Source organism: Cinclus cinclus, chromosome 19, assembly GCF_963662255.1.
Source record: "Cinclus cinclus chromosome 19, bCinCin1.1, whole genome shotgun sequence".
In the NCBI taxonomy this organism is placed as follows: domain Eukaryota; kingdom Metazoa; phylum Chordata; class Aves; order Passeriformes; family Cinclidae; genus Cinclus; species Cinclus cinclus.
In genome coordinates, this window is record NC_085064.1 from 9,415,950 (window position 1) to 9,438,286 (window position 22,337).

Consider the following 22,337-nt stretch of genomic DNA (forward strand, 5'->3'; position numbering starts at 1 on the left):
ATGCTCCATGCCACTCCTCTCATCACCTCTCTCGGCCCTGCTGCGTCCAGTACAGTAAAGCAAGCACTGCCACTTCTTTAGAAGAGAACAAAACCAAGGTAAAGGGGGGAAAACTCACTTGGTTAAGGACTGCAAAGCAAGATTTTGAATTGTGCTTGGGAAACAGAACAAAGAAGTCCCAATTTCCAGCTCTTCCCTCTAACGCTTGAAGTTCTCACTTCTGTCTCTAGAAGTGCCAGTGCACTGTAAGGACGCCCCCAAAACTGGAAAAGAAAACTTCAGACCTGTGCTGAGCCAGCATTAAAACTACCTGAAACACAGCTGTACACAAACCGTTCAAGAACCTGCATGAATCTGTCATTGACCCCACTGTCAACCCAAATGACATGACTCTTCTGCCTGGACCAGCCTAATTAACCCAAACAAGCTGACTGCTCATGCAACAAACTGGGCAATTCCTCTTCAAATGATTTTTCCTTTTTAGCAAAGTCCCTGCAACTGCTGTGCAGGACCCCAGAACTCCCTGCCTGTGGTGTCAGCCTGAAGCCCTGCTGTGCTCTGGGCTGGTGATGGGTGGCACAAACATTCCAGGTTCACCTCTGTGCACCAGCACACAGCACTGAGAGATGGAAGAGAGTGCAAGGAAAGGCCAGTCAAACCCCCTCTTCTCCTGAATTCAGTCCTCCCAAGCAATCTAATTAACTCTATTTCAGCTTTGCAAAATGCCTTGAAGGGTTTTGAGGATTTTATCTTCTAAAGGATCTCTGAATCAGCAAGAAAACCCAGAATGGCTCCATTTACTACAATAATGCTTGAGACTACTGCAGCATCTTTCCTTCAGTCATCTTGAAAAACACCAGCATCACACAATTAAGCCTCATGATCACTCTGAGGCCTCAGTTGGTGCCTTTCAGCTTTATCCACAGGGAAAGCAGGACACTGACCACTAAAGGACTCCACCAAGTCCCTTAAAAGCCTCGGTGGCAGAGGTGGAAGAAGCAGCAGGAGGTCACAGAGTGGTTTCCATCGGGAGGGACCTTAAAGCTCATCTGGTTCCACCCCCCTGCCATGGGCAGGGACACCTCCCACTGTCCCAGGCTGCTCCCAGCCCCAGTGTCCAACCTGGTCTTGGACACTGCCAGGGATCCAGGGGCAGCCACAGCTGCTCTGGGCACCCTGTGCCAGGGCCTTATCACCCTCACAAGGAAGAATTTCTTCCAAACATTAATCTTTCTAATATCTAACCTAATTGAGATCTCCAACACTGCCTTGGTCTAGTGCCATTATTCAGGTTCCCCATCCTGAGGGGACACAGAGGTGGGGGCACAGGTTCATCTGCAAACCAAGCTAAGACAAGTTTTGGATGTGACTGATCTGTACACAGAAAGAAAAACAAACCCTTGTTCCAAAGAAATTCCAAAGGCAAGACTTCCAGCATGTGAAATCCCTTTGGTAACACCCCTTGGGGGTCTCCAGGAAGATAAAGGTGATGATTTCAGCTACCCTCACACACATTCCTATTGAAAACACCTCCTGATGTGCTGTGGAACGACGTGGGGCTGATGCCAGGAAGTCAGGAAACCCCTTTAGGGACCATCTCCACTTTCAGCTTACAGCTGTTGCAACAGGTACCCCCTTCCCTAGATTGAGAGCACGGACTTACTGCAGTGCAAAAGTATCCACAGCCAGGGCAACACTGGTGTTTCACCATCCTCCCTCTATGGTCCTCACACAGCACCAAAAGCTGGACTTTGTTAGACGGGCGCATCAGTTCATACTTAACCACACTGTTTGTGCATCGGCCCAGCTGGAACAGGAGAAATTAAAGGAAATGAAATTACTGGAGACCACAACACTCCCTGTCCTTGTGCGGAGGAAGATTTTGCACACTGCCTCGAGGAGCCCTGGCTTTTTCACAGGAATTCAGCTGTGTGCCAGAGAGCATTAGCAGTGCAGCAGGAAGCTGTGAAAGCTGCTCTCAGGAAGAAATGCATCATTTACTAACTAACATGCATGTGCACCCCGAGTCATTTGTTCCTTGCAACGACAACAACAACAAAATCATAACTGGAAATAGGCAACAGCCAAGCAGCAGAAGGGGCAGTCCCAGGGGCCTGACTCACACAACACACACTCTCCTCTTGCCAGGAAGAGCGGGTGTCAGTGACCAAGAGAACGAGACCATTCGCACTAAATCTTGTTACTGCTCAAAACTCCGACTCACAGGAAGATAAAGGGAAAAATAATTGCTCCTCATTGCCAGCGAAGTTATCGTCTGTACTGCTTCCAGCACTGGCCCCTGCCCAGACCACAGGGATGAAGAGCCAGGCTTTCATGAGAGCTCAGCTAAAATCATGTTTGGGGCAGGTTTTCCAAAGGATTTCACCAATCTACAGCTCTGGGCTTAAAAATCAGACAATCACAGAATCATGCAATGGTTTGGGTTGGAGGGATCTTAAAGCCCATCCCATCCCACCCCTGCCATGGGCAGGGACACCTTCCACTATCCCAGGCTGCTCCCAGCCCCGATGTCCAACCTGGCCTTGGGCACTGCCAGGGATCCAGGGGCAGCCACAGCTGCTCTGGGCACCCTGTGCCAGGGCCTGCCCAACCTCACAGGTAACAATTCCTTCCCAATCTCCACCTGTCCTCCTCTAGCTTAAAGCAACTCCCCTTTTCCTATCACTCCATGACTTCTCGTGCCCTCCCCTTGTCCTGTTACTGGCAGCAGGTTCCGTAATTGGGGTTCCCTGTTCCCAGCCAGGGCTCCTTGTTCTGCTGTACCAAGAGGGATCAGCACCTCCTACAGCCACCACACTGTCCCAGCCCAGCTGTCACCTACCAACATGACACAACACTCTTTGGGTTCTGTTTCAAGTTCCCCTTGATAATAAATCTTGCTTTCCTCAAATACCTGGCAAAGGAGATTTATAAACTAGGAATATAAAGGTGAAATGCTGCTCCAAGGAAGGGTCCCTTGGAGGGAAGGTGAATAATTTATTGTCCTCATGACAGAGTCAGTCAGGGGCTCAGTGCACAGACTGTCCCTCTGCTCCAGCCAAGGATCTGCTGCTTTTTCTCAACGGAACTAAACTTTCTAATTTTTTTTTTCAATTCCACTCTTGCAGAAGCAACACCCCTGGGAGAAAAGAGAATGGATTTTAACCTAGCTCAACATTCACCCTGGCATCTCCAATTCAGCTTTCCCAAATTCCAGCTTCAAAGACTTCCTGTGGTTGGGACACCTTGGCCAGACTGATCCCTGTCACTAGCCAACCCCAGGGGCTGCAGGGGTGGCACAAGGGGACCACGGATCTTTTCCTGAGGAGGAATTTTACTGAGCTGAGGAAATCCCACCGACATGTAGAAAGCTGCATTACCCTTGTGAGGAAGATCCTGCACTGTTATGCCACACTTTATTTGTTAGAAACTCTAAAATAAGTTCAACATGATTAATTGCTATTTTCCAACCATTAGAGAGTGCAGCAGGGTGCTCATAACTATTTATAACACTCTCCAAGGACATGACAGTCTGGAGAAGCCACGATTCACACATATAATATTCCTCTACCATCTCCGAGTCACTTATCCCATTATTAAAAAGAATCTAACATAAAGCATGGCCTTTGCTATTCCTCCCTGTGATTTATCCAGGGACAGAAGTGTCAACTCACCATAGCCAGAAGCAGGAATTCTTTCACACACCTTGTGTTTGTTTAGAAACCCTGGGGTCCCCCCTCTCTCTGATGAATCTCCCAGGACTTCTTCTCTTTAATGAATCAATTCTCACATTCTTTGGAAATTCCTCTCTCTACAGGTACCAGCACATACTAACAGAAGCAGAGCTGGTCTACAAACCTGATTATCCCTTTGTCCCTCCATCCACCCTTCTCATGGGATCCTAGAGGAGAACTAAGGATATTCTCATTCCTTGTGCTACCACCAGTGAGTGTGAGAGTGCTGTAGTGAGACTGAAGCTGAAAAGAAACCCAAGTGCCTTCCAGTAAAAGGAGAATCCATCAAGAGCTTTCCTGTCCTGCAGTTCTCACTTTCCAGATTTTGGAATGGAGTCACTTCTGCCACTTCCTTGCACGTTTCTGGAACCAGAAGAGCCCAACCAGCCCAGCTGTAACCGACCCAAAGGCATGGAGTGCAATCCCTGTCAGGCAGTCAGACCTGGGGCTGCAGAGCTGCCAGGACATGGAAGCTTTGGGACAGAAAGAGAGGAGGAGAGAGGAAGGCTGGGGCAGCAGAGGCCATGCCAAGCTCCTGAACTCAACACCTGGCCACAGAAAGGTTTGCAGCAGTTCCTTTGTAGTCAAGGGAAACCAGCTCCATCCTTGACTGGATTTTCTCCCTCTGATGCAGGTTCCTGTATTTGAGCCCATTTGGCCTGAAGTGTGAATGTTACATCAACCAGATCCAGCCACACAGGCCAGGACAAGCCTGAGAGACCCACCCAGAGCCTCTCCCAATGCAGACACAGCACCTGCTCCCTTCCCAGTGGCCTCACCCCAGTGCTGTGGCGGGCACAGAGCGCTGGAGCCCTCAGCTGAGAGAGGGGGACACCAGCCCTGCCATTCCTCACACCAGTGGGTCCCAGTCTAGCAGGCCCTGAGTGACCCCACACGTGCTCCTGGCACAGCTTTTCATTCTTTATGGCCTTGTCCTCAGCAGGAAAGGCTGTGGGAAGCTACAGGACAGGCTCCTACCTCGTTATCCACGCTCTCCGTGGCCATGCACTGGTTGTTGGCTAATGTGGTGATCTCTCTGCTTTTGGGGGTTTCCATCCGACAGCTACACAGGGGCACTTCCTGCAGACCATCCACTTCCATTGCTTCAGGGCCATTGGAGAGACCTGGGGCACAGAAAACCAGTGAATTAACTCGAGTTCTCTGCCAGGAGAAAGGATTCAGTCCATCAGCAGCAGCCATGTCCTATGACATCTTCCCATTCCATGCCCTGTAATGCTCTTCAGGTTTTAGCACCACCATGTAAAAGAGACCCTTTTACACCAGCTGGACTTTTCCTGCACTTTTCCAAGTCCAGCCGTGCTCAGCTGACTGTGCTGAAATCAAGAGCGGTAAGTTAAGATCAGCTTATTCTGAGAAAACCTCAAAAAGTCAAAGCAATGAGGTGAAGTTTTTATCAGCATCTCTCCCCTCCCCACAACACTGGGCTCTGGCACCAGGAAATTTGTAGGAAACCACCCAGAGCTGGAAATTTGAATAGGCGGTGGAGTGATAAATCAAGATGATCAGGAAAGCACAAACTCCTATTTGCAAAGGCTTATTACACAGATGGGAAAACCAAATTCCTGGGACTGTTTGGTGTCAGCCAACCAAGAATTATTTATTTTGGAAAGAGAACAAACCAGGGAAAAGAAAGCAGCAAGATGCTCCAACGTTCTTGTCTATTCCTCATCTCTTCTCAGATGTTGAACATTTACAAACCTATGGAAAGGTGGATGAGGGCTTTTGAGGGGGGTCAGTGTGTGAATATTCCTGTGGTTTCTCTGGATTTAAATCAATCACTGGGTTACCCAGGATTGCCAAACACTGGCCTAGTAACAAGGGGGTTGATTCTAGTCCTCCCCTCCTCTTCCAGTCCTGCACCAAACCATCTCTGCAATGTTTGCAACACAGAAGCCTTCAGGCTGGCTCACCCTGAAGCATCCCAAGCTTTCCCTACCCACTGCCACAGGATTGACTCCCACTGAGAAGGAAGCTTGCTGCTATTTTTCAAGCTTTTGAATGGAAATGGAGAGTTATCTTGCTGTGAGATTTTGCAGATTTAACTTCATTCCTGGGGGAGATTCCTCCTCAGCTGCCCTGGCAATGGCAGCTTTCCCCCAGAGCACCCTGCCCATGGCTCTGACCCTGCCAGACAAGCACAAACCCCTTTCATCCCATCAGGAATTCCCTGAGCCAACAAGTTGCAAGCCCAAGCCTAGCAAAGGGTATTTCAAGACATACAAGGCCAGGGAAAGTCCTCGCTGTTTCATGTAAAATCCTGTCAAGATCTTAAAGGTTTAAGAGTTTTCTCTGGGAGCACAAATCACAAAGCTCATTCCTCGCCTTCTGAGCTGTCACTTCCCCAATCTGTTTGACATCCAGAGGCTCTGGTGAAAGCATCCCTCATCCCTCCTGACCCTCCCTTGGCGGGGAAAGCTCCCACCCTCTCTTTGATGTGCCTCTATCAAAGGAGCCAGACAACCTTTGAGGGAGCAGTGGGGACAGGCAGGCAGATCCAGCCAGGGGATGCTGGATTTAGGAGAGTTCAGCAGTGGGAGCAGCAGCTGGGGCTCAGCACCCAGCAACAGCACCAGTCCCTCCTCTTCCCAGGGCTGAACGAGCCATTGCTGCGGGGGCAGTGGCAGCAGTTCTGGGGGGATGCTGAATCAGAACATTTCAGGGAATAGAGGGGAGCTGCTGAGTGGGACAGAAGGGCTGGGGCTGCACCTTGGACCCTTGGTGAGAGTATTCCCAAGCTAACCTGCCTCACTAGAACTGGGATCTCATCTACACCCTCATTCCATGCCAGCATCCTCCCTAGCCTCACCCACATCCCCAGCCTCACCCCATTCCAAATCCATCCCCATTTCTATCCCAGCCCCATCCCTACACTCATCCCCATCCCAGCCCCATACCTATCCTCATGCTCACCCCTAGCCCAGCCCCATTCCCATCTCCTCCTCATCCTCAGCCCCAGTTCCACGCCTATTCCAGACCTATCCCTATCTTCATCCCAGCCAGTCCCATCCACATCATCATCCTCGTTCCCATCCCAATCACATTCCTATCTCAGCCCCATCCCCACCCCAGCCCTACATTTATCCTCATCCCTACCCTCATCCTCATCCCCATGCCAGTCCCAGCCCCATCCCTATCCCGCTCCAGCCCTGTCCTCACCCCCATCCCCATGTCCATCCCTAATCCCCATCCCAATCCCGCCCCATTCCCGTTGCTCTGAGCGCTCTGTGGCCGCCAGGGGGCAGCCGGGGCCCCGCACGGCACCGCCCGCAGAACAAAGAGACCCCAAACCCGACCCCAAATCCAAACCCGACTCCAAATCCAAACCCGACCCCAAATCCAAACCCGACCCCAAACCTGACCCCAAATCCAAACCCGACTCCAAACCCAACCCAAATCCGACCCCCAAACCCAACCCCAAACCCAAACCTGATCCCAAACCTGACCCTCAAACACAGTCCTGATCCCGAATCTGTCTCCACACTCAAATTCAAACCAGACCCAAACCCAGCCCTGGCCCCAACCCCAAACCCAGCTTCAATCCCAATCCCAAACCCAGACCCAAACCCAGCTTTGATCCCAACTCAATCCCCACCTCAGCCCCAGCACTCACCTCCTGCTGGTGAGGAGAGGATTCCCTTCACCCGGAGATCCAGGGAATCCAGGGACACCTCCATGTACTCCATGCTGTTCTCCTGGCCAGAGACCTCCCTGCTGCCCAGCGAGGCTTTGTAGGCTTCAGCACCTGGATGGGAAGAGGGGATTTACACAGACCCCACAGGCAGAGCCACCCCGAGGCTGTGCCTCAAGCCCAGGCTGGGCAGGCTCCCTGTGGGAACCATGAGTGCAGAGCACACAGAATGTGCCAACATCACACCTGGGCACTGCTCTGGTCACACTGAGCTTCTACCTCCACCCAGATAAAGGAACAAGAAAAGGGAATAAATGAGACGAGTTCTACCTCTGCAAGGGCACAAGGAAGGCCTTGAGCATCCTCCTGCCCCCAGCTTGCTGCACAGGGCTCAGGTACACGCTGGCCAGCAGAGCCAACTGCACCTCAGGAGGAGGACGACACAGGTGACACCCAGCTTAGTGGGAGGGGAAACACAAAAACACCAAGTTGTGCCTCTAAGTGAACTGAGCTGCTACTGGGAAGAAACTGTGGGAGATTGCTCAGAGCCTGAGAGGGAACTGACTGTGTCTTCACATTCCCTCGGCTTCACTTTCTCTCCTGGTTTGCTTCTGCCAGTCCAGCTTGACCAAGACAGTTTGGTTAGGCTTTAAGACCAGCTCCCACTTCTACCAAAGGGCAGAAAACCAGTCTGCATCTGAAATGCAGAATTAGGCATTTGTTGTGATAGGGATCAAGGGTCCCTATGGCATCCTGGGAGGAAGAGGAGTGACCCAGGTGAGTGACAGAGTCCAGGCACAGAGCAGGGGCTGAAAAATAGTCAATTCACTCAGAAGTACCAAAAAGCTGCTGATAAAAAAATTACCTTTTTGCATTGAATTAGCAAACACAGGAGAATAAAAACAAACCTTTCGGTGGCAGTGGATGTGTGAAACCTTAGCAATGAGGCTGAAGGCACAACTGCACTATCCACTTTATCTCTCCCATGTTGTTACCTTTCCCAAAGAAGCATCACATCCAGCCTGCACACCTGCCCCTCCTCAACTCTCACCTCTCACCAGAGCTCACAGAAACCTTCTCTGGTGCTCAATGACTCAGGACAAACAAGAGGGACCCCCTGAACAACACCCACACTTGAGATGGGCCCGAGGCAGCTCCTTCCACACATTGTGGTTCTTCCACAAGGAGCAAACAAACCCACACATTCCAGTCAGCTGCACAAGCATCCACACAAAAGCAATGGAGCACCATTCCAGGGTGGTTCTGTCTTTTCCTTCTGTATCTAAACATGCTCCCTTGAGCTCATGGGACAGGAGCCCACATGGACACATCACAGAATCCCAGACTGGTTTGGGTTGGAAGGAACCTTAAAGCCCATCCAGTCCCACCCCAGCCATGGCAGGGACACCTCCCACTGTCCCAGGCTGCTCCAAGCCCCGATGTCCAACCTGGCCTTGGGCACTGCCAGGGATCCAGGGGCAGCCACAGCTGCTCTGGGCACCCTGTGCCAGGGCCTGCCCACCCTGCCAGGGAAGGATTTCTCCTGTATAGATATCAATTTCCCATCTTTCAGTCTGAAGCCATTCCCTCTTGTCCTGTCACTATCTCCCCATAAAAAATTCCTCTTCCTCCTTTTTGCAAGCCCCATGAGGCCTTTTTTTGGATACTCTAAAATAAAAGGATTAGTGAACAAAATAAAATTCCTCCAGCATTCCAAGAGCAAAGCCACGTGTTCTGCTGTTACAGTGACACCAGCAGCTCCTGACAGCGAGGGGCAAATCCACAGGCTGGCTTATCACACAGACCAACACCAAGAAGGAAGAGTGAGCCCTGCAGAACTTACAGGCCTCAGGTCCTTCCCCCTGCACCTGGAAGGTTCACTGGGATGGAATTAAGGAACAAAACTCCATTCATTACCTAGCACACCGCCTTGTTTCTTTTTATTCCTCCGCCTCCTCTTGCGGGTGGGTTTCAGCCATGGACTGTCTGTTTTCCCTTTCCTCTTCAGCAGCTTCTTCTTGACACTGGACTCCGAGCTCTGAAGAACCAGAGAGGCCACATGCATGTCAGGCATGGTGGCACCAGGGTCCCTTAGTGGAACAGCCCTCACCCAGCTCGACTTGTGTGAGAAGAACCAGGGGTTTGAAACCAAGGGGTGCTAAGATGCCTTTATAGCACTGAAAAGGAAACTCAGGCACACGTGTGGGTGGATTTCCTGTCAGTTCAGCAGGGCAGGCTGCACTTTCTCTTGCATGGAGGCCCTCACACCACGCTCACCAGCAGCACTGCAAGTGGGTAGGCACATGCACACTTCCAGCTTCTCCCAGAAAATGATTGCAGAATCACAGAATCTCCTGAGCTGGAAGGGACCCACAAAGATCACCAAGTCCAGCTCCTGGTGCTACACAAACACCCCACCCTGTGCCTCAGAGGGTTGTCCCAATGCTTCTTGAACTCTGGCAGTTGGGTTTTCAAACTATAATATTCCTATTTCTCCAAAAAAACCCCCACCTTGCACTTGAAGAGCCACCTGGCAGGGCTGGAGTGGACCCAGGGGAACTGAACTGTACAGCAACAGAGCAGCCCCCTCCCTGAGCCAGGCACGGGGCAGCAGAGACCAATCATGCAGAAAATTCGCAGCCACATATATGAATCTCAACAGACTCTGAGGTTTGGTTTAAACAAATTCAGTTGTCTGGGGTGGGGTTTCAAAGTCAACATCAGAACAGGAATCAGGCACCCCAACCCTGCCAGGGTTTAATGCATCAATCATCAAATTCATGTTCAGACTGAAACTGTCAGCTCCTGATGCTTATCCAGCAAAGCCTTGGAACAACCTCCTGGTACCACTACCAGCAGCTGGATCAGGCCCTACCTGCACAGGCACCTGTGCCAGGCCCTGCTCTCCCAGTGAGGGAACACGTGGAGCTGAGCCCTGGCCCTCCAGGGTTCTATGCTGCCCCAAAATCCCTGAGTGTGGGCTCAGCACATGGCTTTACCCCAGCTGCATCACTCTGCTCAAGGGAGAGAGGTCTGTGTGTGAGCCAGTCCTGGCTGGGAGCTGAGTGATTCAGCAGAGCTCAAACCCCTGTCCAGGATGTGGAGATCCCACCTCGGAGTTTGGATGCAAGTCCCAGCCCAACCCTTGGTGTAAGCTAACACAACAGACTGGCCTCAGTTGCCCAGAACAGGGACAGGCTGCACAGCCCCTGCTCCTCCCAGGCTCCTGGAGGGTCAGAGCACAGGGAACAAGACCCTGAAGAGCTTCAGTGATTCACTTGATGTGTTTTGTGTGCATGATTCTACCTTCAGCTCAAAACATCAAGAATTTTCTCAAGGTGACTGAAGAGTTGGGGTGCCTTAAATGCTGGCTCCTCAACTTGAGTGGCTGTGGAAAGACAGTTTTTAAGGAAGGGGAGGAAGGTGCACAGAGACAATCAACAAACAATTTAAATTAAAAAATCATCAGGTTCTCTTCACCAACCGTCTAAAAATAAAAAGTAGAAATCCCTAGCAGCTGCTGAAAGTCTTGACCTGGTGCTGTTCGACTAAGGACCCAAGGAGAGTGTCTGTCTGTCTGAGTGTTATTTGTCTCCCTGGTAAGAGCTGCTCATCAGGAACAGTGAAATTTAGGCTGTGGGCTGGGTCAATGGATCTGGGAACAAACCCACCCCAGCAGAACTTCAAGTTGGTGAAAAAGCTTTGCTGGCTCCTACCATGTGCCAACTGTGCATCTGAGGAACTCAGCACCCTTAAACACCTCTGCCAACCTTCAAATATCAAAAGCAGTCAACACCTTGTTGAAAACAACAAAAGACCATTAGTTAGCATCAGAAAGCAATTAATTGTGCCACGGATCTGGGTTAAGCACCTTGTGGAAAACAATACTCCGTGTGTGGGTGGTTTCAGAGAATGAGTTTTGTCAAGGACTTGAAACTGCACCCCTTTGGCTTTGCTCTCTCTCTCTTTCTGGCAGCAGTGCAAAGGGGAAAAATTATTGTTAACAGGCCACAGGCTGAAAAACACATTTAGCAGCCCAGCTTACCAAGTCAGACTCGTCTCCATCTTCCTCCTCCTCCCCAGATTCTACAGACTCCTGTTCTTCCTCAGACTCGCCATCATCGATCTGCAGCCACCATTTGCCCAAGAACAGAACAGGTCAGTCAGGTCTGGTGTCCCAAAGCAGAGCATCCCCCACCACCCCGATGGCCCCAGCAGAGCATCCCCCACATCCTGCTGTGTCCCACACACGTCAGAGCACCCCACAGCCCCAGCCTGCACATGCACTGAGCTCAGTGAGCTCCAGTCACATCATGGAACATCTGTGGGGATGGTAGAGGGAGAAAAAAAGACCAATTCCAGAATAAAGTTTTCCAACTAAATTTCAACTTCTTTGATAACCCCAAACCAGGCTCATGCCTGTACCATGTATCAAAATTTGGGGGAAAAAAAACAACTAGATTATTTTACTGCTTTCCCAAGCAAGATTGGGAAGATATCTCCCATTGGTTCAGGGAATCCCAGAACTACACATGGTGGGGGTTCTGCAGAGTGTGTAGGACTGGAACTGGGGGGCAGGTGGGGAGACCCTCTCAGGTGCAATGGAAAGCAGGAGATGGTCACCAAAGAGCCTCTTTACCATTGCTGATCCTTCTGTCATCCTGCAGGTGGAAAATAACCCTAGAAATTGCTTCAATCCATGCCCTTGCTATCCCTGACACCCCAGCAGTGTCCCATCCTGCTCCTCAGGCCCTGCTGAGGGCACAGCAATCACCTTCCTGGCGTTGTCTGCGTCGGACGCGCTGTCCTTGGAGGTCCTGTTGTCATCCACAGGGAACATGGCTGCCTGATCTGCTCCATGATCATCCTCCTCTTCCAACTCATCCGAGTCCTCCTCTTCAGAGTCCACATCAATGCTTTCCCCATTCACGTGAGGGCTGCCATCCCCCAGGTCCTTGTCACTCTGCAAGTTGCCCAAGCACACGAGACACAAAGACAACATCAATTCCTGGGACAGAACAGCTGCATCCATCCCAGATTCTCCTCTGTGCTTGGAGCTCTAAATCTGGCTCTGTGTCCCTCCAGGGCTCTGCCATGTGTCACCTCACCCTGCTGGACCTGGGGACCACAAGGAGCCATTCCAGACTCACATGGTTGCACAGGGAGGTCAGGGAGGAGAACCCCACTCCAACATGGAGGGGCAGCTCCACCAGGGATGCAGGAAGATTTCTTGGGAATGGAAAGTTACATCACATTGGGATTTTCGTATCACTCCTTGCAATCCTAGCACTGCTCTCCTTGACTTCTAAGACCAAAACTTCAGGTGACAGCAAAAGCAGAACTTAATCAGGAGTGAGTCCATGTTCAAACTTTTCTAATTAAACAAGTCTCAAGCAGCAATCTCAAGCATGTATGTGTATGTGTATGTGTGTGTGTGTGTGTGTGTGTGTGTGTGTGTATGTGTATGTGTGTGTGTGTGTGTGTGTGTATGTGTATGTGTGTGTGTGTGTGTGTGTGTGTGTGTGTGTATGTGTATGTGTACGTATATGTAGTCTCAAGCAGCAACACGAGACCTTGAGAAATAAAACAAAAAGGGGCATGCTTGAAATCTCTCCAGTTGCCCAGGATTCACAGGACGGAAGGGGAACATTTATTAGAAAAAGTTTGTTTAGGAGCTGGTATCTGAACAGCCGCTCTGGAACAGTCATTCCCAAAGCAGCAAGGCTGCTCTGGCAGGAAGCTGCTGCCAGAGGGAAGATGGAGACTCAGAAGGGAAGATGTTGATCCCATCAAGCCAGCACATCCCTGCACCTCCACATGGGTTTGGTGTCCAAAAAAAGGGACATGTAAGTGACAACAAACGTGTGCAGTGGGCTCAGTGCTACCCTTACCTTGGCACCCACAGAGGAATGAGTTATGCTCTTAAACATCTCTATCACTGTTCTCTGTTTTAACACTTTGGTCTTTTTCTTGGGAACCAGGCTATAGGTTCCCATTCTCCGCTTTTTCTTCCGAGATACTGCAGCAGCTGGAAAAGAGAAGCAGAAGGAACCCAAAGTTTGTTCAGGAATGAAACGAAGGGATAGAGAGTAGGGGCTGCACTGGAGAGGGACTTTGGACAAAGGACTGGAGTGACAAGACAAGAGGGAATGGCTTCCCCTTGCCAGAGGGCAGGGATGAATGGGATATTGGGAAGGAATTGTTCCCTGGGAGGGTGGGCAGCCCTGGCACAGGGTGCCCAGAGCAGCTGTGGCTGCCCCTGGATCCCTGGCAGTGTCCCAGGGCAGGTTGGACACTGGGGCTGGGAGCAGCCTGGGACAGTGAGAGGTGTCCCTGCCCATGGCAGAGGGTGGAATAGGATCTGATTTCTTTACAAGTCAAGCAGAAGATGAAACACACGGATGTGCAGACACACAGACAGCTTCCTGCCAGGCCTGCAGAGCTTCCCAAACTCTGAGTGCCCTCTGCACACTCTTTCTGGCCCCTCCATCAGCACACACAGCATCAAATCCTTAAATCACCCTACATTTGGCAGTGCTGCTGAAGTTGTAGGAGGCTGAATAGGATCCAATTGCTCAAATTGAGACTGCAAGGCCAACAATACTGACTGACAATGGAAGCAATCTGACAATAACTGAAGAACACACAGGGAAAAGGCACCTTACAAAAAGAGCTGTTTGCCATCTAACCTCATTTCACACCTACTACGGAAGTCTGTTTGATTCTTTCACTCCTTTGATTGGGTCTTAATTTGTTAAGTCTGCCTCTTGGCCTTCTAATCAAACCAGACATCACAGCTCCCTGTCTGCTGCTGTCTTTGGTGACTGCACAGCAGAAGGATGCTTGGTGCAGGCTCTTTTAGGAACAGCCAGCTTCAGCACCACTGTTATTGTTTGCACTTGTACAGCCTGTTCCTTGGAAGCATTTATTCATCTTCCATGGTAATGAAATTCCACCAGAATTTATGAAGAGACCTCTACAAAATTCTGTAAACCAAATTAATTTCATTTATAAGGCTGTAATTCTTGGTAAGCAGCTGTGCAGATATTCAAAGCCCAACAGAATTGACAGAAACTTCTTCAGAACATCCCAGAGGAAAAAGGGATCAAAGTGTCCCCTGTAAGAAAAGCTTTTAGCAGAAGCAAAGAAGGAAACCCTGGAGGAGACTGAGTGGCAAAAAGATTTTAATCCTTGTTAACCTCCTCATCTCCCTCTCAGCCCCACACACAGGTTTGGGAGGTGGGAGCTGCTCAGGATTCCAACATTCCAACCCTTTCCTTTTTACCCGTCTGCGACTTGGTGGTGGCCACATAGCTCTGGTTCTGAGGTAGTGACTGGTGAAGGCCCGGGAGAGAGGGCAATGACAACGGCTTCACAAAGTCCAGCATGTTCTCAAACTCCTTCTCCTTGGATTCCTTCTGATCTCTGCTGTCTCTCCCATCTTTGGGGTCTTTAATTACATGCTGGAAAACAAAAGGCAGTTAAATTGAGTTTATGTAGTGAATAAGTAATTTTTAAAAATTAGGGAATTAATTTAATTCCTTTCTCTGAACCAGAATCACTTTCATCTGAAGGCAGGACCACATTCCCAGTAGGAGCACACAGCCCCTGCTCCAGGCCATCAGGGGACTTTGCCTAAACACTCCCAGCCTGGCTGAGGTGACTCCCTCTGGGGCTGAAGGCTGTGCAGGTGACAGGTAACTCGCAGAGGTCATGATAAGGAGCAGACCCTGCTTCACACAGCTCTGGGTAACTCTGGAGAAGAGGAACCAACCCAAGCAAAGCACCTACACCCTGGAGCACGCCCTGAGCATGCCTGTCACAGCAAGCACGCTCAGCAACACTCCTGCAGAGCTGTTTCACAGCAGCAGGCAGCAGAGGAAAGGGATCTTTCCTTTTGGACAACATTTGGTACAACTGAGCCTCAGCAAACCCTCCAGCCCAGCACACAACAAACACAGCCAAAACAGCTCTTCCCTTGACAGTGAGGTGAATCTACAGAGAACTGTCCAAGCTTCCCTTAACCCATGTATCCCCACTCCAGCTGCTGCTATTCCAAGCCCCAGGCAGGCTCCAGGCTGTTACTGCAAACCAAAGGGACTGTGTAGTTGCTCCTGCAGCCCCTCCCAGGCATCACAGGTTCTCACACCTGCTCTGATTTGAGCTTGTAACCAATACAAAATCAAATCCTGCACCTCTGGTTATGAGAGTTCCTACAGCTCCACAGAAAATCATTTAGGTTGGAGAAGACCTTTAAGGTCATCAAGTCAAACCATTAACCCAGCAGTGCCAAGTCCACCACTCTGCCATGCCTCTGAATGCCATTTCTCAGCTTCTGATGTTACTTCAATGTTTTCCTCCTCTAGTTTAAGAAACAATCCCCTTCCTGAGTGTCTAACTCCATTTTATGTACCCTAAAAGCCTCAGACAGAGAGGTCCAGGCTCTGTGTTTCCTTTTTGCATCTGTGTTTATTCTTTAAACAGACATGGCTTGGTTTAATGGTGCTTTTATTCCCATGCCTTTTGTGTCAAGTGTGGCAAAGGGAAGTCAAAGTCAGGGTAAGACCCCTTGTCCAGTTCACTGAAACATTTTCCTGTTACAGCCCAGCAAGGAGGTACCTGGTGAGAAAAGGAAACACATGGAGGAACATGAAAACAAAGTTCCTGCTTGTCCTTCTCTCCCACAGTGTCAACAGACATCGGGGTGAAAGCTGCCTCTGCTGTGACATTTTACACTGGATTTACCTCTGATTTATCCCACTGCATCCAGCTGTGCAGCAGGCAGGTTTGGCAGAGCTGTTCAAGCAAAACAGAAGCACAAGCAACAGAACACAAGGAAAGGCTGGGAGAATTGGGATTGTTCAGCCTGGAAAAGAGAAGGCTCTGGGGAGACCCCATTGTGGCCTTCCAGTACCTAAAGGAGCTACAAGAGAGAGACTCTTCACAAGGGCACAGACTGCCAGGACAGGGAATGGCTTCCTACTGAAACAGAGCAGGGATAGATGGGATACTGGGAAGGAATTCCTCCCTGGGAGGGTGCCCAGAGCAGCTGTGGCTGCCCCTGGATCCCTGGCAGTGCCCAAGGCCAGGTTGGACACTGGGGCTGGGAGCAGCCTGGGACAGTGGGAGGTGTCCCTGACATGGCAGAGGTGGCAACAGATGAGATTTAAGGTCCCTTCCAACCCAAACCTTCCATGATTCCAATGTTTAAGTGCTGCTCCACTTGCAGGAGAAGTCTTCTTAAGGGACTTGTGAAGCAACAGCTGGAAAACCCAAACAGAAAGAGGAATGCAGGTGGAAGCAAGGCCGGAATAAAAAGCAGGAAGCAATAAAAGCACTCAGGCTCAGACAGGCACCCCAGCCACTGCTCTCAGCAATGTGACCTTGGGAACAAACCGGGAAGAGGCTCATTCCCCTAATTAGGCTGTGCCACGTGTGTGGTGCTGGCAGAGCCAGGCCCAGCAAAGCTCTAAGGATAATCAGAAATGACCCACAGCAAAAGGCCATCAAAGTGCCAATGATTCCTGCATCAAGCCCATAACTTATGGCTCAATTGCCACAGCTTTTCTAAAAGGGCAGCAAGTCTTGGATTAACAATTTCAAAGACGACAAATCCACCATAGCCTTTGATATGTTGTTCCAATGCTTAATTGCTCTCACTGTCAAATAATTAAATGCATTATGCTTTTGCAACTAAATTAAAAAGCCTGTCTCATCAGAACCTCTTGCTCCCAGGAGATACTTATGGACTATGACCAACTTATTTTTAAAAAAATTTTCTCATCAATAATTTTAATAGAACGAGCAAATTAAATGGCCATAGGATAATTTTCTGGACCTTGGATCACTCCTGAGTCTGCTCCCAGTTGTTCTACCCCTTAAAAAATGCACGTCAGGAGTGCAGGGCACAGTATGCCAAGAATAGTTTCAACAATACTATTTATACCTCTTAAAAGTCCTGAGTTTATAGATCTAAAGGTTAACAGTAACTCTTAGCTACACAATTATTCTAAGAATTCCCAAGTCCCCTGAAATATCCAATGTTTTCCATTTCTAACTCAAAATTAGAAAAATTAGCTCGGGACAGGCAGATCTGACACAAGTGTAAACAAGAGCTGCATTCTGTCCTTTAAGTGCAGGTTTGCAACTGGCCTTTGATAAAAGGTGCTGTTACTCCCAAACACCAGGAATTCACACTCAGGCCATGCCAGGCTGCTTGGAAGAATACAATCCAATTTTTTAAATTAAAAAGTATTATGCTATTAGCTTGGGGTTTTTCTCTCCCTTGTAATTACAACACAGAAATCAATTTAAAATCTTCAACAGGCTGCACGACAACTGCTAAATATGACTTTTTCATGGCAATGCTCCTAAATTTTTTTTAAATCAAATTAAGTCTTGTGAGATAAAGATTTACTTGGAGGTATATGCAGCCATGGTAAAAAACAAGAATTCCTGGAAAGAGGTGAAGACATCTCTCATGTATAAAAATATTACATCTAAGGATTGTAATAAAAAGGATCAGCACAAAATTTTCAGTCCATTTTCTCACCACCTTTCCTGGTTCTCAGCTACATAAAACAGTTACATCTTTGCTGTTCTTATTAAATTGGTTTTAGCCACAGTTTGAGAGAAGTACTGAGAGCAGAATCCCTTGCAAAGGAAACTCCAGGATGCAGTTTGAGCTCCCTGTGGTCACATGTGGGCCACTGGAGGCCAAGAAAGGACTATAAATGAGAGAGAAAAAGAAACTGCAACACCAACATCTGCATTTCTTGCAGCTTCTCATGTGGTATCAGCTCATCCTATGCAAAAGACTGTAAAGTCATAACTTCATGTAGGGAATAGTGAAGAAGGTGGGCAGATATTCCAACATTTCTAGCAATGGTTGTGCCTGGAAACAGGAAAAATGAGATCACCATTATGTCCAACCCCACTGTGAGAAATACAGCCAAGAAAACTGCTTAGATTGGGGCAAGAACACAATATTGGATGTGTTCACAAAAATTAAACTCAAGTGCTGTCTACATTTTAATGGGATTTACCACATTTCTATTATTGGCACAGAAGTCCACACCAGCAGTAGGGGGAAGTCATTAAAATGGCAAAAGACAGAATATCCTCAGTTGCTTTGGTTTTTTCCTAAAAGCAAAACTACAGCAGAAACCACCCTCAGTAATGGACCCCATGTTGGTTCTATAAACTCCACATGGCATTTTTCCCTCTGCCCAGCATTTAAAGGATCTTTCCATCACTAAAACCAGCATGTTGGGAGAGAAACCAGAGTGTTGGTGGAAGGACACAGGCACAGATCCTGCTTGGGAGCAGGGCAGCTCTAAGAGCATTGCAGAAGGGCTCTTGATGCCAATCCTAGCTTGGATTATGTGCTCTCTTAGTTCTCTGTTTTGCAGGACTTTCATCTCCAGCACACCACGAGCTGCAAACCACAGCCAACTGGGCAGGAGGAGTGAGCTGACCAGCACTGCCACTGGGAACAGGGCAGCTGCCAGGCAGCAGCTCTGCCTCCCCATCCATCAGGAGCAGGGTCAGCACATTTGTACCAAGGTGCTGCCATTGAAGAGCACAAAGCAGCAGCTCCCAGGGGGATCTGCCTCTAACAACTGGTGAGTGGTGGTTAAGCAAGAAATATCAGTCTGCTATAAAAAATTGATCACAAGCAGATGATAGTGCCTGTAGGAGCTGTAGTGATACTGCTCTGCCTTTGCTACTGCAGGATTGTGTTTTTCACGGTTGAATTTCAGGAGCCTGGTCAAGCCTTACCTTGGAGCAACAAACCTGCAAGGCTTTGGTCTCAGTCTAGACCAGACCAGCTGCAAGGCTGAACCACCTTTCATCTGCTGATTAACATGTGCCCATTAGAGGGGGGATTCCATTGTGACTTCATTACAATTGCACCGATCTGAGTGCAGTCACACACCTGCACAAAAATATGATTTAGGCAGCCAGGTAGACTGATCTTAAATGTGGCCCAAACCTGCACTCTGTGTATTTCTGAAGCAGAGCACTCAGGGGTGTGGATCTCATCTCTGTCCCCTCCTGCACCAAGCTGCTCCAAGGCAAGGGATTGTCACACATCAGTCAAAACGAAACAGGGGAGCCCATGCCAGATGTGCCACCAGTGCTCCTGACAGAAACAAACCCCTCTGCTGGGGCCAGGGTTGTTATTTCTGTGGGCTGTGGTCAGAGCTGGGGCAGCACCTCCAGCCAGCACGGCTGCCTCAGCAGCACCAGCACAACCAGTTAAATATCAAATTAAATGTACTGCACAACAGCCTTCATTCTCACTTCCCTCTGCAGCAGCCCCTCTGTTTAAAGGAGCCCAGTGTCACTCCTGAAGATTTCCCATCAGGGAAGATGGGGAAGGGTCTGGAGGGGCCATTGAGGAGCAACTGAGGGCACTGGGATTGTTCACCTGGAGCACACTGGGGGCACTGGGATTGTTCACCTGGAGCACACTGAGGGCACTGGGATTGTTCACCTGGAGCACACTGAGGGCACTGGGATTGTTCACCTGGGGCACACTGGGGGCACTGGGATTGTTCACCTGGAGCACACTGAGGGCACTGGGATTGTTCACCTGGGGCACACTGAGGGCACTGGGATTGTTCACCTGGAGCACACTGGGTGCACTGGGATTGTTCACCTGGGGCACACTGGGTGCACTGGGATTGTTCACCTGGAGCACACTGAGGGCACTGGGATTGTTCACCTGGGGCACACTGGGTGCACTGGGATTGTTCACCTGGAGCACACTGAGGGCACTGGGATTGTTCACCTGGAGCACACTGAGGGCACTGGGATTGTTCATCTGCCAACGCTGCCAGGGATGGACAGGGGGGGATTGTTGGGGGGTCTGGGCAGGAACAGGGGCTGCACTGGGTGATCCTGTGGGTCCTCCCAGCAGAGGATATTCTGTGATTCCATGATATTTAACTCTGCCCCAGCTCACACACACAGACTTCACTCTTTCAGTCCAATAGAGCACACCTGGATACCCCTCTGGAGAGGGCCCTGGATGGACTTTTTAAGTCTTCCCCAGGGACACAATATCCCCATTATCATCACTCTCATTAGGCCCTGCCCTTTTGCTTTATGTTTCCTGCACATGGGAGGGTCAGAGCTTGCTGAGGCAATCCCAGACCACTGCAATCCCCTGCCTGCCACCTGCCTAGCCCCAAGAGATGGGCAAAGGGTGTTCTCTCCTGCAGAGTAGCCCCAGCCCAGGTCAGCACAGCAGCACCTGTGTGCACACACAAAGGAAGCAGTTTAAAAGCTCTGGGATCAGACATTTAAAGGCAATGCTACTTAAGGGAATAGTTTGATGAATATTGGTAGAAAGACCAACATAAGCAAAGCATCTCCTGCTCCAAGCACTTCCTCCCTGCCCACACTGTCCCCCCAGTTAAACTGGCACCTGGCATTTTGGGGACACACTGTGAATCAGGCCAAAACACTCACTTAAAGTATTTTTGCACTGTTTCCTGACCCAGTCCTTTGCACAGCATAAAAATATACAACCAGAGACACACGCTCCAACTCCGGCCTCGTGGTCACCAAGGAAAGGAAACACAACCTGGGATTCCCAACTCATTCATCTGCTCCTCCTGTCTCCAAAGGTAACTCTGGGATGCTCTCAGTACCTTTATCATCCTTTATCCCTTATGTTTTACTGAAGTTAAGCTCAGAAACTGGCTTCCAAGCAGGAGGGGCCTTCTCCAAGCACAGGACACACATACAAACACACATTTGCCTTTCAGTCTGCTGCCTGGCCCTGGAAACTTTTGGGCTCTTAATAGGGCTGTAAAATGAATTAGGAGTGAAAGAAAGATTGTTCCAAAAGGGCAATGCTTGTGCTACTGCTCTATTCAGAAGGGAAGCAGAAATGATGCTGTCAACAACTCTTCTGAGGTCTCTGTTCAAAAACCACCTTAACATGCGACAACATCAATTAAAATTGTCACCTGTTTCAGATTCAGCTTCGATCCCAATTCAGGAAGCAACTCCTAGACAGAGAAAAAGCTGGTTAAATTGGTGAGAAAATTCTCTTCTTCCTTTCAGAGACCAATTCACATGTGCAGGAAAAGGCTACCAAGGTCCCCTGACAGCTATTGGATTACAGAAAACAATTTTTTGGCCCCCAGTGGGTTTCTGCAGGAGCCAGGGGGAACAAATGTTCACACTTTGCAGGCAGCAAGATACCTTTCTCCCCTCCTCCTCCCAGGCAGAACAGTTCTACAAGAACAGTTTCACCAAGAAAACAACAATGCCCTAAAAAATACTAGCCAAGCAAACCACTGTGTTTTCTAGTATCAGCTCCTGGGTGATTTGCACAATTTATTTCCTGGCGTACAGCACTTGATTTCATGGAGTTTTTGAAGGGGAAAATGTGTGAAGGTTGGTGCAGGAAAAGCTCCTGACCTGAGGAGCCTCCTCTAAACAGCTCAACAAAGAAATAATCAGGACAGATAAATGACAACTAGCAAGGACTCTGCTGCTCCAAAGAAAATAGCACGTAAATTCCAGAGACAATGGGTAAAAATGAGGTAGTAATTATCAGGAATGCTGAACACAACAGATGTTTTATTGTCTTGCAGAACTGAGATCAAATCTTGGGTTCCCATTCAGCTGCAGAGGCTTGAGGGGAGAAGATGGGAACAGCCTCTTCTCACCACCCTTCCTGGGAATGTTGCTTCTCTCCCTATTTTAAGCCCAAGGCAAATGGCCAGAGGAGCTGAGGACAGGCTATGTACTTTCTAGAGCAGCCCAACAAGTGCAGGCTTTGGTTTTTTGAAGCTGCCTTTGTCATGTGAGCAAAGAAGGATCAGCAGCAGCATCCCACCAAGCTGCATCCCAGAGCTCCTCAACATCACATGCCTCTTCCCAGAGACAAACCTTGAAGCCCAAGGGGTTGAATATAAATATTCTTCTGATGA

At 49.4% G+C, this 22,337-nt stretch overlaps 1 protein-coding gene across 2 annotated transcripts in view; it reads right to left on the reverse strand.

The window, feature by feature from the left end:
- Positions 1-22,337, reverse strand: part of LOC134051571 (histone-lysine N-methyltransferase EHMT1-like) — a 50,645-nt gene that overhangs the window by 26,170 nt on the left and 2,138 nt on the right. Inside the window, exons 2-9 of one of the 2 annotated variants that reach the window (XM_062505382.1) lie at positions 14,669-14,846; positions 13,275-13,411; positions 12,158-12,346; positions 11,429-11,509; positions 9,301-9,421; positions 7,366-7,497; positions 4,713-4,858; positions 1,664-1,807 (exon numbers count right to left, since the gene is read on the reverse strand). In XM_062505382.1, the coding sequence (XP_062361366.1) occupies positions 1,664-1,807; positions 4,713-4,858; positions 7,366-7,497; positions 9,301-9,421; positions 11,429-11,509; positions 12,158-12,346; positions 13,275-13,411; positions 14,669-14,846 (1,128 nt within the window). The remainder of the gene's footprint in view (positions 1-1,663; positions 1,808-4,712; positions 4,859-7,365; positions 7,498-9,300; positions 9,422-11,428; positions 11,510-12,157; positions 12,347-13,274; positions 13,412-14,668; positions 14,847-22,337) is intronic. The other variant, XM_062505383.1, reaches the window with a different exon arrangement.